The sequence below is a fragment of the Falco biarmicus genome, chromosome 4, assembly GCF_023638135.1.
Source record: "Falco biarmicus isolate bFalBia1 chromosome 4, bFalBia1.pri, whole genome shotgun sequence".
In the NCBI taxonomy this organism is placed as follows: domain Eukaryota; kingdom Metazoa; phylum Chordata; class Aves; order Falconiformes; family Falconidae; genus Falco; species Falco biarmicus.
In genome coordinates, this window is record NC_079291.1 from 5544425 (window position 1) to 5563415 (window position 18991).

General features: G+C 36.8%; 1 protein-coding gene across 4 annotated transcripts in view; it reads right to left on the bottom strand.

Moving 5' to 3' along the window:
* Nucleotides 1-18991, bottom strand: part of TBC1D5 (TBC1 domain family member 5) — a 326157-nt gene that overhangs the window by 57148 nt on the left and 250018 nt on the right. For all 4 annotated transcript variants that reach the window (XM_056337720.1, XM_056337722.1, XM_056337723.1 and 1 more), the window contains 2 exons: nucleotides 18173-18279; nucleotides 2782-2867 (listed from right to left, as the gene is read on the bottom strand). In XM_056337720.1, coding sequence (XP_056193695.1) covers nucleotides 2782-2867; nucleotides 18173-18279 — 193 coding nt within the window. The remainder of the gene's footprint in view (nucleotides 1-2781; nucleotides 2868-18172; nucleotides 18280-18991) is intronic.

An 18991-nucleotide genomic window follows, 5' to 3' on the forward strand; every position in this document is an offset into this window, starting at 1 on the left:
ACTGAACCTAATCATCAAGATTGGGGTGGTATTTATCACTCACTCACCTGAAACATCACCTTAGAAAGAAGATAATGGCTTGCACATTGAACCCTAGGTTTGTGCTGTTTCTAGAGACAACCTAGATAGAGCCTTGAAAAATCAGTAAAAATAATCCTGACTTTGCACAAAAAATGGTATTTACTGGAAGAAAATATTTTCTCTGACAAGCCACCCAAGCAACAAAGTCACTGGACACTTTGAGCTAAGAGCATCGTTGGAATCATAGCAACAGATGCAGGGGACAAAGCTTATACAGAGGCTTGTGTGTTTTTGTCTACCAACTTCTTTCTTTCTTGTTTCATTTTTTTTTTCCTGCTATATTTTGCTTAATAAAAAGTATTGGTTTTCCTTCTAGACTGCTTAATTTGGCTACTCTGACAGAAGTGAGTTTGTGTTTTTCAGATGGCTGGAAAGAGACTTCTTAGAGAAACTTCACTTTACAGGAACAATAAGCTAGAAAAATCTTTAAGCTCTTATGTCCAAGATATAATTTTAAAAAATGCTTTCAACAATAATGTGCAATAATGTTTAAAAATTCTTTGAGAACTAGAAAGGATAGTTATTGCAGCTTCTCATACCTATGTGTGCTTTGGCTTTCCTATGAACTGACACCGCTAATGATCAGCTCAGAACACAAACACATACACGTACATGAAAAATAAACAATGATCCTATCTAAATTCTTGTCAAGAGGTGGTCTTGAAAACAGTACTCTGTAGTAAAATTTACTGTGCAACTTCACAGAATCACAGCTTCAGAAACTGAATGATAGTGAGGTGTTAGATCTCTGGAGAAAGTACACAAACTGAGCTGAAGTTCAGGAAAATAAGAACAATGTATCTATTTCTTACCATTTAAATGCCTGATATATTAATGCAAAGGATGATTACAGCCATTAAACATGGATCAATGTCTACATTTTAGCCATCTAAATGTACCAGACATGCACAACAATTATAAGAAAAATGCTGATTGATTATGTTGTAGAATTATCAGCAGATGCATTTAAAAGGCATCAGTTTAAAAATATGAGTATCAAGGAAACGTGAATTCCATCTATGAAGCAAACAATTTTGTTTCATCACAATAAGCATCATTGACCTTGACTGTGAATGGTGTATTTTTAAACTAGCAGTAGGAAGATGATTCAATCTCTACTGTTTTCTGCTAAGATGAAAATGTTTTGTTTTAAGCAAGTCTTATTCAAAAGCATTTCTCTCTTCAGTAAGTAGCCATTATGAGAGATGAGAGGCAAATATACGAATATGATGGATTAAAAAGTTTTATATGTTTTAATATGTTATAATAGATATAAGCAATATCTATTAGAGATTTGCCAAGATATTTTAAATATACCATTGAGCCTGTGGAATTAAAAATGAAAAAGACTTGGTAGCTGATGTAATTCGTTTCTTTGCTCATTGCAGAAACATTTCTTAATGTTACATCTTCCAGTTCTCTCTTTGGCCCAATCTTAACCAGATTTACCACATTTGACCTACTTTACATGTTCCTGTGTTGAGATAAATTTATCCCAGTTATTCCCCTTTCTGAACTATTTTAAACAATTTCCCCTCTCCTTTGGTGTGCATCCTGTATATATGTGTGCAATTAATTTATAGTTCTACATAGACTTAATGGGCATTTGTTTCCTTAAAATTCAGGTTTCCAAGAGGTGTCATTCTTGTTTGTGCTTTATGTTTGTTTTTTTTTTTTTCAAAATCCTTGAAATGCTTCTTTTGAAATTCTCAAATAACTTATTTTTCCAGTTTATGCAATTCTCGAACCATTATTTTAATGAATAAATAAGTAAAAATATTAAGAAAATGCAACAGAATAGAGAAATTTTTGACATTCCCAACTTTAGAGCCTGGTTTAGGGGAAAAAAAAAGAAAAAGCTTTTGCATTCACTCTGCCTAGCTTTGATTTCTGCTCCTTCCTCCATTTTTAAGAGCTTTTTAATCCACTCCATTTTAATTTCAGCTAGCTTTTAATGAAACTGATTGAAACAGAATTTGACAGACGGTGCAAAGGTCTAAAACCCAGCAAATTCCTATGAATCAGCAGACACGGTATATGGCTGCGACCATGTGCAATCTAAGAAAGTGTAACAGTGACAGTATAAACCGACGCAATGCCCCGTGCCCTGTGCTGGCTTGCTCCGCAGCCACCGCGACCACCACCCACCAGCAACCGGCACCCACGCTGTGGCCACCCTGTCGGGGCATGGGCACCTCTACACTTGTGACCACCAGCTAAAAAGGACTTGACACGGAATTTAAGCAGTAGTGATAAAAATCACTTCTAAAACAAGGGAGAAAGGCTGTAAAACGGTTTAGCAAAATTATTTCAAACTGGATTTACCGTAATTCAATTTAATTTACACAGCTTCTGGATTGTGAATACTCCAGGCTGCAGTTAGATGCGTTTTCGGAAGCAGTTCAGCTACAGAACTCACACTGGCAACATTTTAGTCCCTGCTTTTAGTTTATATGTCACTGCGTATGAATGTCCTTAACCTTAAAAAAATGCCAGCGAGCTGACATCAACACAATCTGTACAGCTTTCATTTTTCATGTAATAATAGGCAAGGTAAAGACTCAAAACAAATGTCATGAAATAAACACATGTGCTTCTAACACTGCTTATGTAATATCTGTTTGGAATAAAAGCGACTTGTGAAACATTTTGTTTATGTAAGGTCTTAGTTCAGTGAACACATACTCAGAAATAGCTTACCGGGTTTTGTTCATCAAGTCAGCTCCACGTGCTTTGTAATAGTCTAAATTTTGTTGGAATTGATGAGTTACCGGTCTTGGATTTTTCTAAAAAAATAAATAAATAAACAAAAAAATTTAAAATACATATTTTTAAAAAATAATACCTTATTGGAATTTTCTGAGAGATTTTTAAAGCAGAGAAAAAAGTATGCTCATCAATGAAGATTAGAAATTTCAAGAATAATTTTTTCCCTCAGGATCTTGGTTTCTCAAGGCAGTAACACCAGTTACATAACAATGAACTCTTAAAATACTTAAAATAATACCAAGTGTTGCCAGTAAGTCCCCTCCATGCTCACAGAAATTTGCACTCTTCCACACAGTGCTGAGGCTGCTGGCTGCAGTGGTAACATTTCTAATTCCATCAATTTGGACAGGTTCTGATACCAATCTGATTTCTTCCTTTAGCTCAGATATAGAATTTTAAGCACCTCCAAGCTAAAATGACATGGTTTTAAAGAAAATGGTAATAGTAAGCAGAAAATACTACTAGCAGCATCTCGGTTAAGCAAATTAATTCAGCGAGACAACCTGAACGTGCCACTAGATGGCACGCGGAGCCTTTTTTATCTCCAATTTTCACCCTACTCAAAACAAGAGGCCACGAATAAAAGAACTGTTCCCCTCTAACAAAATGTATATAATTAATATCGAAGCCAGAAGCCACTTGTTAATCTCCACCTCTGCCACAATGAAACTATTCCTCTTCAGCATGCTGCCTTGCGTGTAGGGGTAGACCACAGTATAAGCTTCAAACTTATATAATATATAAAAAAATTATGTATATATATATATATATATATATGAATAAATATTATATAAATATAGCTTGATCAAACGAATGCATCAAGGACATTACTTTTAAGTAAAAAAATCTGCATATAGAAGAAGCCAAAATAACAGATAGATACAGAGGGGCCCTTTATATATATATATATATATATATATATATATATATACACACATATATAAAGTAGAAGAGAAATGGCTTAAAGTAAATAATTTCTAGTGTAAAAGAAAACAAAATGGTAAATTTTCCCATAACGATCAGATATATTGTATAAACATACATATATTTATACAATACAATATAGATCTAAATACTTTCCAAGTATTTGCTTTAGAGGTTTATTCATTCACAGGCCGTTGCTTTATATTCTGATTTGCCTTCTTCAGTCCTGCTGGTAGTAAAGCCAGTTCTAATGAACCATACAATGACATTTCTGAAATAGTTGTTCACAGGTAAGAGTACATCGTATTTTTGACAGAGTCAGTCTGCAGCTGTTTCAGTTTCACATGTTGTATTTTTGCCCTCCAGATTTCACTATGGACTGGAGCATCCATAGTCTTATCCTCTCATCTTCCACATAACTGCAGATAACCCTCACTCCTTGGAAACCTTATTTTTGGAAGAGGATATAGGAGTTGCATTTTAAAGACCAGAATATTACATGCGCACAAAAAGAGAGAAGAAGATTGAAAGAGGTGGTAGATATCAAAGGCCAGGGTGATTTCCAGGGTCACATTCAAGGCTGGGAATTTCCAAATCATTTCACGCAGTCAGACTTAATCTTGTATGAAATGTCTCATTTTCTTTCTTTGGAAACACGTTAAACATTTTAAAAATATGTCCTGTTTGTAATGTTCATTAAGAAATGAAACAACTAAAAGCTATTAGACAACTGTTAAAAAAATCCTCATCTATCCCACCACCCACATTGTAATGGCCGTTCTACGTTTTTCTCCTCCTGTTAAAAATCAATATTTGCATAACTCTACTCATTCATATGGCTTGTAAGTCAGTCCTCATCAATTGACAGCAATAACAATGAATCAGCTTTAGTTACTATTGCTCTAGTTTGGTAATTCAATGCATTTCTATGATAATCAAATCTAAACTGACGTGATGAGGATAACTGATGGTTCTGCGACTACTACACAAGTAATCAAACAGTGTAACTTTTCTCCCATGAATTTAGTAACTTTTTTCTTCAGGTATTTTGATTTTGCTGACCATTTCAACAAGATGGAAAAGCAAGAGATGGTTAAAATAACAAGCACTTCTAAGTCCTAAGACAGGCCTTTGAAAAATTCATGTTACCAGATGCTAGCCAGTTCTGCAATTGGTTTCAAATAACACAGTATATATTCAAACTTAGCAAAAACATTGACATTTCTTTTCCACCACCCCATAAATAAAATTATTACACATTGCATCTGAATAAAAATAAAAAAAAAGAGGAAAAGATCATGTGGAACAGTATCTTGAAACATATTTATGCAGAAATGACAAGCAATTCAAGACACAAAAGGCTGATCTACTATCTAAGCACTTAAAGCCATTAATAGGAATAATGATCTAACTTGAACATATGAATAAGGCTCAAGAATTACTTTCACAAGGGTCTATTTAAATTCCTACGAGGTTTAAAAGTATCAAAGGAAGAAGCAGTTTAAAGTACTATTACATGTAGTCAAAAAAAAAAAAGCCCTCAGAAAAAAAGGCTGTTGAAAAAATATTAGAAATGCAAGACAGTAAATATCAAGGGTTACTGCTGCAACTCCTTTTGCAACACTACAGAGAGATCCTTTTTGAAAATTTCATTATTAAAAAAAAACCCCAACAAGCCTGACATATATGTTAGCCGACAAGTTTCTGTAAAGTATCACCACTGAAATTGTAAATACTTCTGAAAACTGAAATTCAGACAGCAAAAAATATGGTTTTATGAAGATGATGGTCTTCATGTCATTGTGATTGTCCTTTAAATTTTATGTTCTTTTTAACCATTTCAGTAAGTTAAACATAAGCAGAAAGGAAAACCTACACAATTACAATGTCTCTTCTTTATGAATTTTGAACTAATTCCCCTCTCTAAAGCATCCAATTTGAGCTGTCCCCTATATTACATTCCATTTATTAGGGCTGAAGACTAAACAAATTTATTTACAGGAAAACATAGCTCCGTCATTTAAAAAATTTACAGTAACCACATTTTTTTCCTACCCGGTGCAATTTAGAATGATTCTATTTGTATTTTTAATTACTTAAGCAAGTACAGTTTTTCCTTTTCTTCTTGAATTTATGTCAGTATTTTGACTAGTACCTCAGATAAAAATCTTTTCTTAAAAGGATAATGTTAAAATGACAGTGAAATCAGCCCAAGAAATTGCGTACGGGCATTATACAGATTAACATATTTATGTTTTTCCCCTTCTAAGGAAAGAGAGTGCAGAAATCAGATAAAAGCTGCCTGTGCCAACACTAGAAATCCCTCTTCCCCTCACCCATTTTGTAGGAGCAGTCTGCTGTTTTATAATTCTTCTAATCTTCATTGCTAGCTACAGCGAGCTTAGTTTCAACTGGTAGAAAATCCCTACTTTCTACTTTTAAAAGGACAGCGTACGAAATTCAGATACAGAAGCACACATAGAAATAGAGGTGATTTTGGACTTTGCCTCTTCCAGAAGTATTAGCCACAGCCCAAAGGGAGGGGATGCCTCAAAACGTTTCAGCTGCCTCTGAGGTACTCCTGCCCCTAAAGATGCCCCCCCCTCCTTTGCCTGCTGAAGTCCTAATCCCTGTCCTCCTGCTTCTCTTCCCAGCCACCAGCAGACTGACTCGCTCCAGTTCCCACAGCTGGCAGGAGCTTCTTGGGGACTTTGTGTTTGGCTTTATTCTCCTCCAGGGACAAAGGGCTGAGTAAAGTTACACCCACGCCTGCTTTTTTCCTAGGTGGGGGGCCGAGGCCATGGTCAGAATCCCACTGAAAGCAGCAGAGATTTCCTACATGTGCATAAATGGATAAACTGCCGAAAAGCAATTCCCACCAGCTAAGGATTGTGCTCCTTCCATATGCTCAAATTCCCTCGTATAACCCTTTTTTTTCCTCCCTGGCCTCTGGAGACATACCACATCACATTACCCACGGAGTAAATATGATACAGCAGGGCCCGCCTGTGTGTGACAGAAGTCACCGGCAGGCTGTTCTTCAACGTACCAGGAAAACCAGGCCTCCGCTGCAATGTAACGCTTCCCCATCTGAATACGTATTATTTGTAAAAGTTTACACACAGGTGCAAGCAGAGGAGTCCGTACAACATTCTTTTTTCTTCCTTGTTGAAGTATTTCCTTTCCTCCCTCTTTAGTATTATTAACAGCCACACACGCCATACAAAAAAACCCACCCAAAACCCCAACGAAAAACCCCCTGCTCAAAATCTGAAGGTTCAGAATAAGAGACAAAAATGAAAAAAAGATTTTCAATAGGTCTGAACAAAAAGTGAGCCTTATTTCAGCAAACGTGCTATTGCCTCAATGCCAAGGGAAAAGCACTCGTCATTAGAGAAATGAATTGCTCAGCTGTTTATAAGCAAAATGCTCTGGGGGAATTTCTCAAGGCCCAAACCACAAAGCATTGCAGGGTTACACAAACATATGTTGCAGGTGTTTTAGGGTAGACAGGTGGGAAAACCTCAGCTACTGAAAAATACTCCACTTAATAGATCGTATCTGAAACGAGATAACCTAAATGCAACGGAAAAAACAAACAAAGCAGCAGTGGTGAATTATAAATACCCGCAGCAACAGGCTTAACAAAACAATCATCTCACTAGCGCCAAACGGGATTTTTTTAAAACTAGGGTTTTTTTTCCAATATATTAAACAAATGCTGTGAAACATACATCTTTTTTCTAAACTCATAATATTTTAGGCCTAAACTAAAGAACAGACTGAACTAAATATACATAAAAAAAGACAAGGATAATGATGCAGTGCTGTTCTTTGTGTTTAAACAAATATTTTTAAGGACACAGTTTGCTCTTTCCTCCCCTCTTTAGCTGACAGGGCAATATTTTTTTTCATAATCCTCACACAGCCTAAGACATTTTCGTACTAAGATTCTATTTTTTTCCCCCCTTTCATTTGTCTCTAATGACAGCTGGAGGAGCATATGACCCTACATTTAGTGATGACTGGGAGGTCAGCAGAGGTTCACCTTCTCCTTCTAGATTATCTATGCTTCTTTCTTTGATGATACAAACATGGCAAAAATTTGGACTGGGAACAGAGCTGAAATATAGCAGCTGAGATGTAACTAAGGAATATAATTTGTTCAATTTGGCAGCAGTTTTTCTATTTGGCTCTAATAATTAAGTACTAATGATGACCTAACAGCCTAGCTTCATGGAGAATTTCACCTTTCTTCTTTTTATTCTTTTGTCAGGTATCCAAGCAGCTGTCTCCACTCTATGACTAGACTTATACAGTATAAGCAGTGGCATAGCATTACATAAACACACCACAATATTTTGCATACTAACCAATCAACCCACCCCAAACTCTAGGGCACCCAAAGCAAATGCCGTTCCCCCAGAAAACTTTCCCTTTACTTTCTGATTTCCTTCCTCCCTAGTTACACATTCTGCAGAACAAGCAACTTGCCAGAGCACAAAAGGTATTCCATCCACCTACAAACCACTGTGTTAAATACTAAAAAAACCCCACCAAAATAGTGAAACATGAGAGGACATGGTGTGCTACTGCCAATTCTAATGTGGTTCAAGGCCAACAGCAAAATATTATCCAAAACACAGATCAACCCCATGTGTGAGAGTAGCACAACATGCTGAGTATCCTACACAGAACTAATAAACAACTTCCTTTAATCATAGGAGTCAGGAGATCCCTGCACTAATACTGGTGTTGGCAAAGGAACACCATAATCCTCAAACTGGGAATAATGCTTCCTGTTTACCTTTTTCAGAAAGATGCTATGGGTCTCAATTGCAGAACTCATTATTTACAATGCAATAAAAGCATGAAGAATTATCATATTTAGTCATTTCTAAAGAAAATTAAGGAGGGTTTTTTTTTCCTGAAACAACAAAAACTCCCAGAAAGAACTGAAAAGGAAAAAAAATTCGCTTAATTGGGTCAAGGCAGGAAGAAACCCATGAACTCTCATGAAGCTGAAATAAATTATCTCCAGTTTTGTTACACTACAACCCTCCATTCCCCTGGCAACTAGAAATTTCAGATACCAGGAAGATATTTTAAATACCGTGCATTATGGTCTGTTTTTAACTTCGTACACACATGCTTTCCCTCACATGGGCATTCTATGACAAGAGATGAAGAACTGAAAAAAAATGACAAGTGAGATTTAAAAACCTTTCAGTGAGTTGACTGAAAGAAATTTCTAGTTGTATATTTTGGCTTCTTGTCCTAACTGACTGGAAAGCTTTTTTTTTTTTTTTTTTTTTTTTTTTTTTTTTCATTTATAGTTTTACAGCATATTGCATTTTAACAGGTAGATCAAACCCTACCAAATCAGCTTTTATCAATATTCCAGTCAAAAGGACTCTGACTTGCCAATGTTTAAGTTCATAACCTGCGTAAAATCCCCATCTTGAATCAACAGAATCACTTAAGTACCTTTTAAATCTGCCTCTTAATTTAGTCACCTATTTTTCAGCTGAACCCTTGGTTTTAAGAAGTAAATTAACTAAATAGTGAGGCATAAATCTGACAGTGTTCAGCCCTACCCTGTGACAGATTGATGCTCTGGCATCTTGCAGCCCCGCACGGTTAGGAACAGGAGTTTTACAACATTGTGGAGGAAAGATCCAGGCTTTTGAAGGGAACACACAGCAAGCCTCGCTTTAAACCCTTGGAATGCTCCAAATTATGAGATTTAAAATATGACATCTTTATGTACAGAAAAGCTACCACATTATGGTTTTATTGGCACTCGTTTTGGACAACCTGCATAACTCACGGATGGCTTTGTGAGTAATGCAGTTATCCGAAGCTTACACTGATAAAACCCTTATAACCACACTGACAGCATTATATCTTTTCCAGATACATGCTTGTACACAAACCTCACATATCAGGGAAAAACCAAGAACATTTTAAGGTGCTATTTGGTTATTTCTGCTGCGTGGAAGAAGAAACAGATTAATTTATGTTTCCTGTGTGATGTGGTACGTAAAACACTTGAAAAAGGTCCCTAGGGGCGTGAAAAAGGCTCTTTCAAGGAGCCATGCACACACCACAGCAAACGGGATACGACGTCCAAGCCACTGTCCTCTAAAATGCAGAGAGAAGCAAAGGTCCTGGTGCTGCAGGACAAGCAACTCCTATCATTTTGGGATTCGAATAATGAGGCTACTGCAGAGCCATCTGGATCACTACTGCTCCTTAAAAAGACAAAGGACAAAGACATCATGCCTCCAAACCTAATTTTCCATAAAACGTTACAGCAAAGGATAAAATGTACTACTCCCATTTTCATCTTGAACATACTTTCCTCTTTCAGAGAAGTGTTCCCCAATACAAATGTACTCAAATAGCTGTGTATACAACAATTAATACATTAATATTTACTATAAAATATGTCAATATACCAGCAGTATATCTACATTTATATCAGAAGAGACTGAACTTAAATTCCATCATAGTAGATTGGATATGATTCTGTAGCTAATCTTTCATACATTATTGAAAAGTTATGAATCTATTTTTGTTTAACTCACAGTTTGTGTTTTGCAAATTTTAGTCAAATAAATAAATTATGATATGAAGAACTTTTGGTGAGGTAGCATCAAAGTGCTTTAAGTGCTTCCTTTTGATAAACTACCTTGCAGACTAGAAGTGATTAATTGAATTGTCAGGTTGCACATAAGAAGAACCATTATTACCTCGGTCTAGCACTGTTAAATACATTTTATTAGTATAATTTTATAGATAACATCATTACTCTTTAGGAGAGGGTCAGTAGCTTTAGACGACTTTTTAAACAGAAGTAAACCAATCATTTGAAAGAAACAGCCCCAAGAAATTCACAAGCAATAAGTTTTATTGGTAGCTAAAGTAATTAAGAGCTTAAAGTGCTTCAGCTTCTTGCTTTAGTATCAAGTACAATCGGAATTGCTTTCACTTTGCTACTAAGGATATCACCTTCCTCAAAGAACAGTTTAAAGTTTTGGCTTCCATAGGGAACTTTCTCTGCCACCTTGCCTCCCTAAAGCACTTGCCTGTACCACGACAGAGCTTACGGATTCCTGTCAATACTATCGGGAGTGCTGATCAGCCCAGATCAATTCCTTCTGTATTTCCAAATGTTCCCTTATCGCCCCTCTGGCCCCAACATGATGTTGCCATACCTCATGCCTTCTGATCAATGGGGAAGACACCTCAATAAAAAGCGTAATTATGAAATCTTCTGAGAAGATTAAAAAATGCACTTTTTTTCCCCTCTTGCTTTTGCAATGAGCCCAACGACTGATCAGCAAGTAGTTGCCTTGACTGTTTATCAAATAATGTGCGATACTTGCTGTTCTATACGACCCTATTATATATTTGTTTTAATGTTGGTTGTAAGTAGAAACAATGGTTCTAACCTGCCTTGAGCCATCTCCTCTGAAAGACTCTGCACGTCTCCACCTGCCCAGACATAACCAGCCACATCACCAACCCCTGGCCGCCCTCAAGGCCAGCAGCTCTCCTGCTGGGTCACATACAAACGGCAAAGTCAACTTGCCCTCCTTGCTGGGTTCTGCTCTCGCTGCCAGGACCGGACTGCAGCACCATCTTCCTCAGCTGTGCGCAGAACTGGGACAAATCCTTTGTTTCTGCAGCACCTTACCGGCAGCACAGCTTTGTCTTAACTGTGAGAGGTGTCGCTGTTCCGGAAGCTTTGCTTTATTCTGTATTATTTCCCACCATTTTCCTATTCATTTAAGTGTAATTACTGCTCTAACTTAGACTGACACGATATCTGTGGGTTCTTAAGCAAATAACTGGCTTGCGTATACAACACAAGAGCAACACTGGAAACTGCATCATTGCTGGCAAGCGGAAAGATCAGCTCTCCTTTTTTTGACTTTGGGATTTTTTTTTTTTTTTTTTTTTTTTTTGAGACTTCGAGAGATTTCTCATTTGAAAATTCTTGACTAGATGACTGATCAACCACTTTCCAAGATTTTTTTTCCTGAAAATATTACACGTGATGTACAGGATGCTTTGAAGAAGATGACTATTTTAAGGTGGGTCAGTGAATGGTTAGTGTATCGGAGAGATTGCAATGAATGGTGAGAGAGATGAGAAGGTTATTGTATTATGAGTACTGACCACACAGCCTTTTTATATTTTAAAATGCAGGTGGACTGGGAATGAGGGTTTTGAAACAAATGTACAGAAAAGAAGAGGATTTTTAAATCATGGTACACTTACTATTTTTATGTGGTACTATGGCAACATGGTTATTCCAAGTAATTTATCATTAAACTCATAGCTGCTTGTCATACCTTATTCTATTAATGAAACACAATAACTGCATATTTAAAACAATAATTCTTAAAATAAAGCATGGCCTATCTGCTTGGAAAGCAAAATGTTCTGATTTTAAGAACACGAACATAAAGAACAAACTAATGTCATGGCTTTTACATGCAAAATATATGCAATTCTTAGTTGTATAGGCCCACATTAAGAAGCTTAGCATGCAGCTACAGAAAAACCACTGATTCATTCCAAGTGAGGTGTTTACATTACATCTAACCTTATTGTATTTGCAAATGGGGAAGCTGGACCATCAAAATGCTTGGGTTCGCTATAGGGAGTTGAACGTGGTTATAAAATCAGAGGTCAATTTGAAGATCCTGACAACATATTTTTGTTCATAAAAATTCATCTACACTGTATTAAACACCCAAGATATTAAACTTTCAGAAATGAAGGCAAACAGAAGTTCTCTATGAATCACTGAAAGTACATTTGTCCTAATTCCTTTCCTCCCGAATGAAGAGACATGCACTTAGTTTTTCTGGAAATCCTTGTTTCCTTTATCAGTCATACCCTGTCAAGGCAACTCTCCTTCAAATGTAGGCGACCTCGCTCATACCGCCAGCTCCTACTGGATTGGAAGATCCATAATCACACTTCCTCTTGGTATTTACTTTTCATACACCTAAAACCTCTAACGTGTTACTCCAAATCCGAATTATCAGTCCCATTCTTCACGATCGGAAGAAATAAAAAGCAAAAAGCCAAAAAGCAAACATTTGTGCAGAGCCCCCCCTCCCTTACTGGTACCCCTCTAACAAAATGGACTCTGCACCCCAGCAGTACCTCTGTGTGTAGGTAAAAATTAATGAGCTGCTAATGCCCAAACACTGCCAGCTCCCAACTTCTGATTGGCTGCAATCTGGTCATTAAAGAGAGGTAATTAATGCCAGATTGCACACACAATGCTAACAAACAAACAAAACAACCCCAAACCTGCTTTTCTCCTGCCACAAGCAGCAAAACAAACAATACTGACATAACGGCAGCTTTCAAAGGACAGTTGCAGCTCTGCAGCAGCACCTCAGTTAATGAGTGTAGGGAAAAGAATTTATCTGAAGAAGAAGAAAGTAAAACTCAACAGCCTTTCAGGCACATGAAACTAGCTTGGAGGAAACTCTGAGATGGTGGCAGCTACTTAAGAAGAAAATTCAGCTGAAAATAAATGTACAAAGAATTCAGATCAAAATTTCAGTACCGTGTTTTCCTCTTGTCACTCATTGCTTGGGTTGTGAAAAGTGTTAAAAGCTAAAATGCAGATTTCTTTGACTAACCGTTATATAAGTGATGATGACCATACATTATTGCTTAAGTTTTCTGGCAGTACCTGCAATTTCAGTCGTGACAAACTCATACGACTTCTTTGAAATGTCATGTATGCTTCAGCGTGGATTTAGTTAGAATTTAGTATTATTATACGACCACTTTCAATGTCAGCAAATCGCTTAAAATACAATGTTGACAAAATACCAGTGGCAGTTACTAGAATATTATTAGCATAACTAATAAATTAATTCCCATCAACCAAGCACAACCACTTTTTTTTTCCTTTTTTGAATCGTTGGCTTGTGATAAAAGGTGTCTCCACTGAATTAAGCTCCTAACTAGCTTGCTCAATGAATAGAGTAACTCACCATGTTAAAATATCTGAACACAACCTTATTTTACAAAAATATTAACAATAAATACAGTAAGCTTTCAGACAAAGGATGGTTGTCAGGTTCTTAGTACGCAATGTAAAACCGTAATATTCTATGTAGTGCTTTACTTTTCTAATAAGTCACAGTGATAAGGTTAACACTTAACACAGAACAACATACAAATAAGAACACCCGAAGATGAAAATTACTTTGCTTATGTTGCTGTATTAGAATTTTATTTGCTAAAGGGTGAAAACAGATTTGCAAAATTCACAGTTAACTTAAAACAATAGTTTTAAACCTTTATTCCTAGCCCTGGCTGCCTTCAGGAAGGAAAGAACATCTGGTTATTTAAGGAACACAATATGTTCACATTTTCTATGACTTTTGTTTCTAATTGGGTTTTTTAATTTTTTTTTATTTGAACAACTCTAGTTAGAACTATGTTTTTTAATCACTTTATATTTTTCCACTGCCCTATCTCTGTATCTCTACTTCTTAATTTTGCAGCCTTTGCTTTGAAAATTAACAGTGCTCAACAGTTTTGATAAGGAAAAAATAAAGAAAATTGGCCACTCGTGGGATATTAAATACACAGAGACACACCTTCAGTAAATGCTTTTGGATATACACAAAAAAAAGCCTTCCTTTATTTTCTCATTTCACATATACATACTTTTAATAGCCCATTCTTCCATAAGAAGCTCTGCTTTTATATTCAGAAGGACTACACGTGCATAGAAGTTACTTTCATATAAATAATTGAGGTAATTATCTGTTCAAAGATTAGAAATGTGAAACAAATACTCTGCTAAGCAGGTTAACTTTATCACCCTATGCAAAGACAACAACGCTGATTTTAGCTTTTCATTCTACATTTTCCTAAGAACTGGAGCTAGCCAAATGCAGAAAAGGCTGGAATTCAATTATTCTGCATTGATCCATACTCCTGCCTGTACAATGAGTATCTCTCAGGCCCCCCTTCAGAGACAGGTGCATTAACTTGTTTTCAGCGGTTACGGAGATGTGTATTTCTCTTCCATGGCACTGGAATATGTCAGGGATGCAGTATCTAAAATGCCCTCTCATCCCAACTGCCAACTGGGGTTCACAAAGTGAAAAGAATGGCTGCTGCACGTATTAGATTAACGGCAAGCACTAATTACTTTTCATATTGTCATTACGGGATAATGCTAAGGCTTATGCTAACCTTTAATTCCAGAAAAGGTCAGGAGACTGTATTTGTCCATCTGTAAGAAAAAAATGCCACCCATCTTTTAAGTATAGCTTTCTTTTGATGTTTAGGTTGCTCTCCTGGTGATGACCATAGTGAAAAGAAGCAAACAAAATGTGACAGGTTCATCAAGCCAAAGTTTAGCTTTCTTGATAGTCTACAAGACAAATAAGCAAGGAGGAGGGATCCGTTATGTCAGACCAAGGAAACTGAAGAAATAATGGATGTTATTAGACATGGAAACCCACGAAACCCGTGGAAATCTCCAGAATTGGAAGTTATGGATGGAAAGGCTGTATCAGGTCCATCTCAACTACTTCACCATTTATGACAGGATTGTTCCTTAAGAACCTTTCTGTTTTTTGTACATACCACCAACCTCCCTGAGTCCACACACCCCACAACTTCCCCTCAGTGAGATTATTTGGCATTTACCTAGCTGCAAAAATAATCCCAAAGACAATATATATTAACAAACCCCAAGAGGCAGATTCCTGTCTGTCCCTGTTTATGACTTGTAAACTGCATGTCTTGTCCAGCTGAGGTTTAAAGCTCCAAGGGGCAGAGAGCAAGCCTCTCAGATATTTGGAACGACACTAAACATTCTTGCTATGTTCAACAAATAATGAAATAAGCCACTGGACCATGTAACAGTCTCCCACAGAAGAGTTCCCTGACATCACATATTAAAAGCCAAATGAAATCTTGGAAGAAGTACCACACAAAATAACTCAGCCCTGGCTCAGGAGATCTAAATTGCACTGAACCAAATGTAATTTCCCATTAGAAACTAGAAGCTGGTGATGGAGAAAAGCACAGGAAAACATCAAAGGAGGAAGAAAAATCATTAAGCACTGAATTTGCTAATCATCACTTACAATTTACACTACTGACTAAAGTCTCGTCTTTTCTTCCAATCTCTTTTTATCTGCTCAGGGAATAAAGGCAAACTGAATTATCTTTATGCAGACAGCAAAAAAAAGGGTATCACAGTTTTCCCACTTATATTGGTATATAATCTGTGTACCGACTTTAGACTCCTACGGTACCCATGATTAGTTGAGTCTTGTTGAGTCTTCCCCTTCATTCTGTGTAATGAAAAATTTTGACAGACTTGGAAAATTTTCATCTGTAAGTCTTACAGAATAACAAGACTTTCATCTCAGACATACATGGGATTGAACCAACATATGCTTAAAGACATAAGTGAAACTTAAGATCATAACTAGGGAAAGGTAAGAAACAGGTACTCAAGTCATAGCACTGAAAATATATTTCTTTCTCAGACCAGGAGCAACTTTTTTCTTTTAGAGCCATCCTTTAGAAAAGTTTAATTTCCTCACTGGAAGAAGTCCAGATCTGTTTATACAGCCTCAACCCAAAGACCCAATGTAAAACGAGAGGTGGCTGGAGTCTTCATTCTCCGGAAACCCCAGCTTCCTAACCTTCACGGTATTTCCCAAGCAGATAAGTACAGCTCAGAAATGAGGAACAATTGTAATTAATCATATATAAACTGACAAAACATCTAGCAATCTTTGCATGAAAGAGCTTTCAGTACTTATTCACCTGAGTGAAAGGAGAACCACCTGAAATACAGGTAGAAACTACACCCAGTATTTTTCAGCAAGGCATTCAAAGCACAGCTGAGAATGCTAATTAACAGGACACTGGGCCTTACGAGCCTGACAGCTTCATTCTGTTGGAGACGAGCGTAAGGAGCAGAATAGCGATTCAGATTCTTTTACGGGAAGTCGGTGGTTTATTTTTGCCCCCTTCAGCTGGTAGGATATCTTGTATACTGCCTAGGATGCCTTAGAGGACAGCTGAATAATCAGTAATTATTCTATCTTGTAACATATACCTTTAATAAATGACTGATTACACACTGGATTTAGTTTGATATCTTAGCACAATTTTCCTCTCTCTGTATCTTCCCTCTAAAAAATACGTCTGTCTTGTTTTGCTGAGAGAGTACATAAATGCTGGGCAGTCTGATTTCACAGACTGCTGCCAAAATCTTAAGAAAGATTCCTGAGATGTAACGTTAGATACTTTCTTAGACACTGAAAAGATGATATACTTTACTTCTCATCATGGAAGAAATCTTTGTGCCCAAGAGGAATGCAGAAAGCAGCTGTATAAGGATGCAGATTTCAGCACAAAACCTGTGCTGAAGATACAGAAACAGACAATTTTTTTCTTAATCCATAAAAGTGTAAACATCGGTACTGAATGAAATTTTGCAGAAGGCAGCCAGAGTGCAGAAGGGATGAATTTCTCACTTTCACAGGTGATGCGCATCAAGATGACGGAAAGTGGACTTTACACTGGCAGCCTAGTAACAGGACATCCACGAAGACAGTTCAAAACCAGCAGCACAAATGTGGCTATCTGCCAAAGATCTGAGTACTGCAAAGATTACCGTGTACAGCTTCATCTCAAATATTTTACCCACTGTACTGTGGATACCTGCTGTATATTATAGACACACACGTGCCATTCTCAAACAGCAAGAGGTTTCCATTTTTTTTTTTTTTTAAGTATAAATCGGTATATCGGAAACTGTATGCTAGTAATACCTAACATAACATTGATGAATTTATACACTATTTGTGTGAATCTCTTCAGGTTGTAACTGCAGACTTGTTTTTAATTGAAAACCATCACAGAACTATATTGGGTAGGGGTAGTGCTTTAGGGATTAACAGGGATTAATCCGCAGACACCCCACCAAAAGGTCTTACAGATGAAATTGCGTGCCAGTTTCTATACAGTTTACCAGGTTATTACATCAAATATTACCATTTTCCTAAAAAGAAGACTTTATTATGAAAGACATCTGTGCAGAACACCAAGGGCAGGTATTCCCAAGAGCATAAACACCTGAAGTTATCAGAGCTCCTGGATAAAAAGCAAAGTAGTAGGATAGCATCCTTTGAAGAATAAAAGAACTTGTTTCTACTCTTGGTTACCAACTATTTCCTTCAGTGTTCTTGTCAGGTTAGAAGAAAACTGAAATTACAGTTTAGTTCCCAATATGTAGGTTGTCACTAGCTGAATAGTATTTAGAACACTTTATTACAGAGATTTGTTCCCTGTATTTACAAAGCGAGCATCTCACCTTTGGATCTCGGAGAAAAAGTGCTCTGTGGATAAGAGAGTGAACATCTCCAATAGGTGGATAATGCATCAGAAGTCCCAAACAGGTCTGATAATTACTTGAAATCACTACAATGAAAATGAAAAAAAATAAAAAAAGAAAAAAAAAAGAGAATGTGAAGAAACGTGAAATATTACTATCTTACTTTGATATTCCCAAACAGTACCTTTTCCAGGAGATTCATGACAGTTCAGAGTAAGCTCTCTTTGCCCACATCAGGTCTCTCAGAACTCAAGCAGTGCTCAGAGTAAAAGAAGATATTGCAATAAGCAAGCTTCACGACGATGCTTGGTCCAGTATCATGAAGGACAATGCTAAATCCACCAGTGACTTTATGTCATAGACATTTATGTTAGCTCCAGATTTAGATGTCTAAATTTAGATCTCTGTAGCTGTGCACCTGAAGCCTGCCTGAGTGTGTGGAGGTCAGGGCAATACAGTTGGTGAAGCCTGAAGAACTAGTCCTACACTCCAAAATGGACAATGACTTTTCAGACGCTCATCTGCAGACACCTAAATTTAAGCATGATAATTTGTGAGATAAATCTTACCTTCGGTACTGCTTTTATGATAACTATCCTCCACTACGACAATTCTTTGCTGAAATATCTTTTATGTTGCTCTTATGTACATATACACAAACATGCCCACACACATGTATATATATATATACACACACATGCATAGAAAGGTGTCAACAACTCTTTGTTTTCTTGTAAATCAGAAACTATTCACGAAATGCTCAGGAAAAGGGAGAAGGATATATTTTACTTTCATAAG